Source organism: Pyrus communis, chromosome 7 (genome assembly GCF_963583255.1).
Source record: "Pyrus communis chromosome 7, drPyrComm1.1, whole genome shotgun sequence".
Lineage (NCBI taxonomy): Eukaryota > Viridiplantae > Streptophyta > Magnoliopsida > Rosales > Rosaceae > Pyrus > Pyrus communis.
Genome location: NC_084809.1, coordinates 17,719,786 through 17,729,528, shown reverse-complemented (window position 1 = coordinate 17,729,528; position 9,743 = coordinate 17,719,786). Strand labels below are relative to the sequence as shown.

The window sequence follows — 9,743 nt, the reverse complement described above, 5'->3', positions numbered from 1 at the left end:
ATGGTGGCTGGAATGGATGGGAGGCTGCGGCAGGGATGTAGAAGGTTGATGGTGGCTGCGGATTGAAGGGAGAAGATGGAGGGGTGGCTGCGACAGAGAGGGTTTTTGGCTGAATGATGAAAGAATGAATGAAAAGAGCATCCCTAGGGTGCGGCTAGGCTTAGAATATATAGGGTTTCAGAAATTAAAACCCTAGCTTATTTTTATTAACTAAAATTAAGTCAAAGGCTGCTAGAATTAGGAAATTAAATCAGAAATTAAAAAGGGAATTGGCTGCAAGGTGCGGCTAGGGTTTTATTTAGGAAGGAGCATGTGTTTAAATGCATAAACTAGGACAAAAATGCCCCCCCTTGCACGGCAAGGGAAGGGGAGAAGGGAAAACCCACGGCAAAGGTGTGAAAGTGGGCTAGGGCCTTTGTTTTGTGCCCTAAAGTGCATACAAGGCCTTCAAAGTGGCTAGAAAATACGGACGTTTAAGATTAGGAAAGGTTACCAAAATGGGAAACCTAGGGTTAACTTTCCTACTTCAAGTAGGAATCCTTGTTGTTCTAGGAATCCTCATGTGAGTAGGACTCCATCTTCGATTAGGAATTCATATTTCTTCAAGTCTTCAACTCATTCATTCCTCTTTTGCTCCAAAAGACTCCAATTTGCCTCTTCTTGCACACTTTGGCTTTATAACCTGAAATCACACAAAAGTGACTTTAAACACTAAAATAACTAAGGAAACACAACATAAATGCACGAGAACAAGCCAATTAAGTCGCATGAATATGCTCCTATCACATATTCTACAAAACAAGAAACATGTGTGAGTAAGCTCAAGATAGAAGTGGGTGCGCAGGTCAAAGGCTCTCCGACTGTCAAGTTAGTAAACAATTTTAAACTCAAATAGTGGGCAAGAGAATAAGTGTGTTAAGAATGCATTACAAAAGACGAATTTAGATGAGCGTATTTATATTGACCGAGAGAAAGACCTTTTGAGGATAGAATCTTTGTACTAAACCAGGAGAATCCTAGAGGATATATATGACTAGATATTGCATCCTCTTAGGAGTGTATCTACTTGTGGTGCACACCAATTCCTAGATTGTAGGAACTCTAAGACTTATGAGGAATTTGATTGTGTCTTTATCCAGATCAAGTCTCTTGTCTTACGGAACAAGCATGGTCATCAGGTGGAATTGCTTCGGACTTCGTTTTCCCAGAACAAGGTAATGGTGGCACTGCTGTTCCATCTGATACAGCTTGCTCGGAGCTGTTGAGTACATGACCTAACTTCTGAGGTAACTCTATTCCAATTAGCTTTATTCTAACATTGACCAATTTTGCACCAAATTTTTTTTCTTGGTGCGACATCTTTGCCCGACGAAGTTCACTCTGCTCGTTGAATATTTTTGTCAATTAAAGTCTCTAAAAAACCAAAACGTTGACGAATTTTGCCTAATAAAATGTTTTACTCCATCAAGTAAAGTTACTTGACGAAATTTGTTTTGTCGGAAAATAGTAATTTCTGGTAGTGTTGGTCATCGCGAGGTATGGATTTACAAGTCATAATGCCATGTACCAATGCAGTCCAGTTTTTTTGAAATTTCGAATCAATATCGTTATTTTAGGTAAGAAAATAAAATACAATAAAAGAAAAAGAGACAAGGAATTGTAAACTGCTAGAATATTATTAGAAAACCGTCAGCAATATTGGCTGGTATCTAACTTGACAATGGAATCATAACGTAAAAATAATCGAATTGTCTATACATCGAGATCATGTTGCAACAATATGTGTTAATCGAAGAACCCTAAACACTTCAACTGTACATCCTCATAGACACTATGATGCTAACAATAGTAGCAGAAGAGCTGCACAACTTGTGAAAACCTGAAAATATAAACCAAAGTTAAGATAAATGAGAAACAAAATAAAATAAAAAATAACACTTGAATTAATGAGTAGTTTTGAAACTCATACCTTGTAGTTAAGAAGAGATGAGGATGCTGAAGAAGGTCCAACAAGTCCAGTGAAGCCAATGTCATATGAAATGCTCCCATCAGCTTTGAACAATCCGAAATTCCTCTCGGAAGTCGGCCCCGGTTTCAAATTCTCGTTGAACAAAGCAAAAATGTAAGCTCTCACAACCGTCTTTGGCCTATGAGGCGTTCCCTTCTTCTTCGTCAGCCGTTTCCGCAGGTTGTAGTTGTAAGTCCGGGCATTTTTGGCGTTGGCTCCTGCTTCGCTTTCATCCCCGTGAGACGCCCAACCAGTTTCGGAAACTATGACCTCTGTCTTGTCAAATCCAGCCTTCTCCAGAGCAAAATACGACGCATCAACCATTGCATCAAACATGTTGTCGTAATGCAGGTTGGTTTTTGTATCACGAATCCCGGCATTTTTCTTGAAGAGAGCATAGTTAAGGTCAATATGCTCAGGGTCACTCTTATATGCCAGAAATGGATATGCATTTATATAAAATGGGGATTTGATCTGTGAGAAAAATTCCAAAAGCGGCTTCATGAATTGAGCAACATCTTCCTTGAAAATGCAGGCCGATGGTGGGTAGGAATTTGCAAACACAGCCTCCGAATGTGGACTCGAGAGCTGAATGGAGTTAGCCAAATCAAGCCGGCTAAGCGCATTGTAAACGTTCTTTACGGCAGGCAATAAGACCTCTGAGAGCTCTATATCAGTTCCCCCCAAGATCTCATTCCCCACTGCTATTCCTGAAATGTGAGTCCCCGGAATGTATGGCTGCACATTTTCTTTTATCCAATTTGTGGCGCTATCCTCGTTCACACTGATGTCTTTGAGGAACTCATTTCCCAGTCCTACAATTATTTCTATACCTGATCCCTTGAAGGCGGTGAGAACTTCATGATCAGCGTCATATATCCTGACGTTTTTTATCTTTGCCGCTTTAAGAAGCGTCACCACGCTGTGAGGCGAAGGTATATTGTCGGCGATCCTGCCATAGTTTACTCCATATGTTCCAGTAAAAGATGCATGGACTAAATACAAAGACAGAAAAATTAATTAGCCAACTGAATGAATAGAGAGGTTGGAAGGAAAAATAATTTGAAGAACATAAATTTCAAAATTAACATGTAATAGACTAATTGTTGGAGCACATATGATAAAAAGAGTTTGATATAGCATGAGGAACATGTTTCCGAAACTCAAAGAAATTAAGTGTCGAAGAAATTACCATTGACAAATGCAGCGGTTGAGAAGAGTAGGAGGAAGCAGAGGAAAGAGAGGTCCATTGAATTCTCGGTGATCAATTAACAATGAAAGAGCATTCCATTTGTAGAAAAGGAATGTTGGGGAACCCCAGCCGAGAAACTGCCGTAAGCGATCCTTTGGATGGTGCAATACTTTTGCTTCAGGCATCCATAACATCCAAGATTCTTAGCCTTCCCCGATTCATGATTGTGATTCTTGTGAACAAGAATACCAAGATTCTTAACTTTATTTTTAATACAAAGGTGACAAATGTTTTTTGGGGTAGGGCAACCAAGAGATTCTCTCTCTTCTCTCTCTCTCTCTCTGGAGTTTTAAACTGTCTATCTCAAATTCAAAGTATACCTTTTCCACTTTCTCGTCTTGTTTCTGTCGGAGTGCTTTTGTGTCCTCCTCTAAAGGCTCTTTCTTTGGGATGGATGATCGTACCTTTCTTGGGAAGGAGAATAACCATATATTGGGAAAATGAAATTTATTCTCTCCTTTTGCACACCGTGTATATTTTCCTTCGATTTTCTTATAAATTATTCAAATTTAAGTCCATAAACAAATATGAGTGTGAATGAAGAAAAAAATAGTAAGAAAGACACCTCCCCAAATTGGAGATGTCAAGTGAAACAAAGATAGGAAAAGCAATTGCAAATTGAGGCTTTGTTTTGGTACAACAATTTTCAAACCTAAGGGGGAGAGAATAATCTTTACTATGAGGAAAGGAGATTAGGCTAGATCACCCAAGAAGCCAGCTACTAGTAGAGTATTAAACTCAACACTGTTATAATGTCACCGTCACCATGTTTTGAGATTCCATTGCAACGAACAAGGAAAAAGAACTGTAACCTAAATTTTGGATCTAACATTATTCCGTCTAATGGAGATGGGCTTACACATTTTATGCATGTCCATCTCCATTGTACCAGGAATGTTAGACCCAAACTAAAGGATAACAAGTTTAACACTCCCTTTTTTCTACCTCTGCCCTCCATATGCGATTGCATAAACTTGTACTATATCCAGTTTAGGGTGAATGTGGCTCTCACCTAACCCCACATTACTAAAGTAACAAGTTAAAAAACAAAATGTACCAAGTGACCATCTACGACGAATAAAAAGCAACCGGTCCAATATGGACCTCTTACGTTCTACAATCTAAGCTACTCCATAACCATAGTTGCAGAATCTACAAGTACGACCTATTTTACCAGACCGGTTGGTTCCCTAGATACAGTTAAGTCTAACATTACAACATTAACATCACAATCAACCATAACTCCTGGAGTCATTGGAACAAAGGGGGAAAAACAAAGTTCAATGGATCTAACAGAATCCCAACTGCGATAAATGGTAGTACATAACATTCAACGGCTCACCAGAAAGGTGGTAGAGTATGTTCAGCTGCTCAATTGTTGTGGGGCATCAGCTTGCGCCACTTGCTCAACCTTACCATTTTCAACAACCTCCCTGTCCTTGGGCTTGATTTTTTCTTCAGCTTGAGCATTGCATTTCCCATCGTTCTCTGCTGCATCGTGTTTCATTTTGATCTCTCCATCCAGAGGAGGTGCGGCTCCATACAGATTATCTTTCTCTGCTGCCCCATTTGCTTCAACAGTCACAGTAGCTGTGTCATCCTGTTTCTTGTCATTAGTTCCATTTGCTTGTTCTCCCTCAGCTTGTGGTACATCTTCTTTGTTGTTTTCAGCTGCTTCCTCTGTGGGGTTTTCCTCTACTGCATCTTCCTTTGTCTCCTCACCTAGAGTTTCCTTAGCATCAGTCGGGGTCTTATCGTTACCATCCTCTGGTTTAGTCTGGTCAGTTTCTTCCTCAGTTTTTCCTCCATCTTCCTTCTCATCTACTTCTGCATCTTTCATTTGAATTTCATTTGTAGCATCAGCTTCTCCAGCAGCTTCCACTTTGTCCTTTGAACCTGATGATTTTCGGCCTCTCTTTATCGGAGGCTCGCTCTCTGGTGATGGAGCCATCTTGACCTTTTCACTGATCCTAGCTGATCTCCTAGGGGTTTCACCAGTGCTCCAATCAAACTCTGATATTGCAGGGTTACCAGGATGTTCTTTTAGGTATTGCTCCAATTGTTTTTTATTATTAATCTCCTCTCCTGTTGGAGAAATGAATATGATTTCATTTTTCCGTGGTGTGCCTCCCTTCTTCGGACAAAACTGCAGAACAAAGAGAAAATTGTTGAAAACCAGATCCGAGAATTATGTACAATAACCACATGGACTTAATTCAACTAACCGTTCTTGTTATTACCAACAATATTTGCACGGACCATATTAGGGGATTCAGAGAAGCACACACTCTTTATTCCGAAACACACTCTTTGAGATAAAGTTAGGCAAATAGTTCTGCAGAATGCACAGAACATCGTCATTGTCACCAGAATATCATTCAATTTTCACAAGCTGTTTTGAGTAGGTTGCCTGCAAACTTTACCAGGATAAACTTCCAACAATTTCAAAGGTTATGTGTATCTTTCTCCTCTATGTTTTAAGACTTCATAGCCATTTTAGGTTTGGATTAGTTTGAGTATACAGAAAAGACAGTTCTTTTCTATTATATTAGCATTTTCATTAGTATTAGATTTGTATTAGTTAGTGATCTCGGCTCACCGAGTCCTTTCTTCTGTGCACATGTATTTTTTATACTTTCAAGAGTGACAAGGATAAACGTATGGGGGAACTTCTGAGATCATAAGAACTAGAACAATGATGATAAAGCATGCAGTGTATAGGATAACAATGTTAATAAACTGAAAACCATTCATTTTTGTCTTCCCCAAACAATTTTATACATACACACACACACACACATATATATATATAAACATACATATACATACATACATATATATATATATATAAATGTATGTGTATAATGTATTTACTCGTTGTCAGTGTAAACATTTGTTTCCCATACAGTCAACACTTTATCTAGTGTAAAGTAAATATTGAAAATGTATAGAGGAAAGAAAAGAATAGGAAATATCAGAACATCAAAACATTATTCATTTCAAATTCAACTTAAAACACTGGGTTGTTCTTTCTTTAAAGATCCTCCTCCTGAAGTTTCTGTTTCTGTTTTGGATGATTTAGTTGGAGTGTCTTGGCCAAGAGCTGTTTGTTCTAGCTCTGGGGTTAAGTTTTTCATTTTGTGTTGTGGTTGTTTGGGCTTTGTGCCCGTTTTCTAACCCAAAAGAAAAAATTCAACCGAACACATTTCCTACTATCTTAAATAATATAAGTGGTATTCCAGATGATATTCCTATTTTAAAAGGTCAGTGTTGGGTGTAAGCACTATTGCATATAGCCAACACAAATTCCAACCAGAAAATACTCTTTGCCAGATGGTTATAATGTAACAGAGGTTTGCCTATTATAGATCTCAAATCTTAATGAAAATAAATGGTTGGCCACCCAAAGAGAAGAAAAACAGAATTTCCTGATCTGGAAACCTTCTGCCCCATGTTAATATTACCCAGTTCCTTGTCCTTAGTGTTGTGTCACGGGCTCCATAAGTATCCACTACTGAGGCTACCATGCACCGATATTGTCTCCACTTAACCACCCAGGCCAAATCCCCTAGGTGGTATCAAGCCCAATGGACCTTAGGTGTGGAGTTTTATCTCAAAAGACCTCGGTGCAATTAGAAGTGGAACACGTATGTTTAAACCTTAGATTATCGTTGTACCTCTCTGATGTGGGACTCTCTTCACATCCATCTTGGCTTGTATCGAGCCAATCTTTTACACCAACAATCTCAACCTTGGCGAGAGCAAGCCAAGGTAAACGCCATCCTTTACAACAGCCCACACGTTTCCAAGAATGGTATGGTCACCGCACCAGTCCCGGCAACTCTACCTCCTTTGACAAGGACTTTTCTTTGAGGCCCGCTAGGAGCCCTTGCTCCACCTAGCTCCTAGCAGACTAGGATTTCCCAAGCCCTGCTCTACTAGCCATGCTCCACCTTTTTTCCGCCGGTCCTCCAAGAGTAATGAGCTGCCACCGTGTAACAGAATCTGACCACAAGCCTTCCACCTTGAACTTGTGCCCCAAAGCCGAACTAGGCTCTGATACCAATTGATGTGTCACGGGCTCCATAAGCATCCACTACTAAGGCTGCCATGCACAGATATTGTCCCCACTTAACTCAAAGACCTTGACTCCCAACTGCTCAACATTTTCCCATGCTTACTGAATATTGCCTTTAAAACATACTATATGAATATTGATTTTAAATCAAGTTTTGATATACACAAAGGGTACACAATCTATTTCTATAGGACCCAAATCATCAACTATTGGTGGTTCACTAAACATTGATAGACAAACTTCATGTCCACAAGCTAAACGCATACATCAAATGTCAAATAATACAAATTTAATGGAAGCAATTGTAACCCAAGGCAGATATTAGGTTAAGCTAAAGCTGCTAGCTAGGGCTCCTAGCTGGGAGTCCTCATCAAAACCGTTTCTGAAGTTAGTGTAGTATACAACTGAGAAAGCAAATTAGTGCATTAATAAAATGGGATTCCTCATCAAAATTCTATCTGACCTGGCTGTTAAATAACCCAGGGTACAGAAAAGTATACAAAAAATTGGAATTCCCCCAAGCCTAAAAGTTGTATAACCTGTGTGACAGTGCAACATTAGGTTTGTAGGTTTTGAAGTGGTTTCTACAAAGGAAGGCTACAAATTATTTCCATATATGATCATTGTACATGATTCATAGACAAGAATGAAAAAGAAAAAAACAGACATGTGGAAAGGCATTCATGACTTAAGTGAGCCAAGTGTAAGATTTGATGTGATTAGATTACCTCATGAGTATATTCATTATCAGCGGACAATTAACAGATTGACAGATTATGACCTAGTGGAATCAAATCTACCAAAAAAATAACAAAAGGAACCCGTTGAAGCAGAAAACGGTTAAAAAATTCCTTTTGGAAACTTTCGCAGCACCTATCGACATAAATGGAATCACCAGGGGTGCAAATTTTGAAGAAGATTCTTGCGTTCAGAAATTTCAGTTGGGTCTCAAATTTGAAGAAAAATTTATAGTTTCAAGGATATGTGGTTTTTGGATAATTTCCCTAAAACGTTCCTTCGTCATGCGAAGAACTAACAAATCTGAAGTTCTGGATCACCTCTAGCAAGTTGCAACAGTGAAGGAAACTGCCAGGATCTATTTGCAGCTAATAATATTCAGCTATTATTTATTTCTCCAAGTTTTTTAGATTAGTGAACTAAACTTACAGAGTTACATTGCCTTAATACGGAAACGCTCAATTTTTACTTCTACAAGAGTAAGCTTTCCAACGTATTAACAGAGAATCCCACAAACTGCCAACACAAACATTCCTTCATCTTACAGGATAAAGTTAAATATTCCTAATTCCTATATTTAAACATACAATTTGTGGGTACTCACCAAAATTAACTACTAATTTACACTAACAAGAGAAAAAGTATAAAACAACAATCAGCACAGACCAAATTGAAAGCAGAGCACTTAAAAGGAAAGCTTAACAATTAATGTTACTCCCCTTATTTGGGCACACAAATTTTACTTCCATGAATTAAAAATTCAAATGCAAAAGTTAAAACCTAACTTTGAAAACCTAGCAATTGAAAACAAATTCTGACTAAAGTGAAAAATTGAAGCAAATTAAGCAGAACCAGAGCAAGAACCCTAAAATTCGAAGCAAAACAGAACTACAACAAAAGAATACAGCTAAAAATAAAATTTGAGTGAGTAGGAGCCCCCGGGGGGGGGGGGGGGGGGGGGTGGTTTGTGGGGAGAGAGGAGAGAGACCTTCTTCTTCCAAGCAGGAGGAGCTGAGAGCTCAACAGAAACTTCATCCACTTTGCTCTCCATGTCTGCTGCTGCTCCTGCACCCTAAACCAGAATTCGCCAATTACTCAAACCCTCTCCCTCACTTTCTCTCTCTAAAACGCTTGAAGTTGTGAAGTTTGTGCGAGTGGGCAACGGACGTGTGTGTTTAGAAGCTCTGAGAACAACCGTTGGAACTTGGGACTTGGGAACTCCCTGTCTCTTTCCTTTTTTTCTAATTTTTTTTTTTTTTCTCTTTTCAGCAATAAAACCGTCACAAAAATTTTAACGAGAAAAAGGAAAATGTCACAAAATCCAACCAGAACAGGGGAAGGAATTAAGGCTAAGACTAACTCATGGCTGATTAAAACTCATAATTTAAGTTTTAAATTCGCTCAAAGCTTCTTCAATGAGTTAAGGTTAGTGGCTAGCGCTAGGACCCAGTGCTCGGACCAAGTTGCTCATGTTGTCCGTCACTTGAAAAAAGACAAACGATTATTTTTTTTTATCAAACCGTCCATGTGTTTGGACTGTTGGTTTGACCAATGGTTTCGATTCAATTTTTCTTTAAAGTCAAATTTATAAATGCATTAAATTTAACAGGTAAAATCGAATATAAGCAAATCTAACGGTAAAAAGAAGATCTAACAACCCAAAAATA

The 9,743-nt window shown here is 38.8% G+C and overlaps 2 protein-coding genes across 2 annotated transcripts; both read right to left on the bottom strand.

Annotated features, from left to right (window-relative positions):
* Positions 1-1,708: 1,708 nt before the first annotated feature.
* On the bottom strand, positions 1,709-3,013 carry LOC137738721 (glucan endo-1,3-beta-glucosidase 14-like; the record flags this gene model as incomplete). Its single annotated transcript, XM_068478196.1, has 2 exons — positions 1,709-1,879; positions 1,970-3,013. Coding segments are annotated over 2 exons (1,092 nt in total), but the record flags the coding sequence as incomplete, so codon positions are not given.
* Positions 3,014-4,312: 1,299 nt separating this feature from the next.
* Positions 4,313-9,277, bottom strand: LOC137739633 (methyl-CpG-binding domain-containing protein 11-like). Its single transcript, XM_068479274.1, has 2 exons — positions 9,065-9,277; positions 4,313-5,406 (listed from the first exon to the last, which is right to left on the bottom strand). Exons 1-2 carry the CDS (start codon positions 9,125-9,127, stop codon positions 4,624-4,626), a joined length of 846 nt encoding a protein of 281 aa, XP_068335375.1. The 5' UTR covers positions 9,128-9,277; the 3' UTR covers positions 4,313-4,623.
* Between the last annotated feature and the right edge of the window lie 466 nt (positions 9,278-9,743).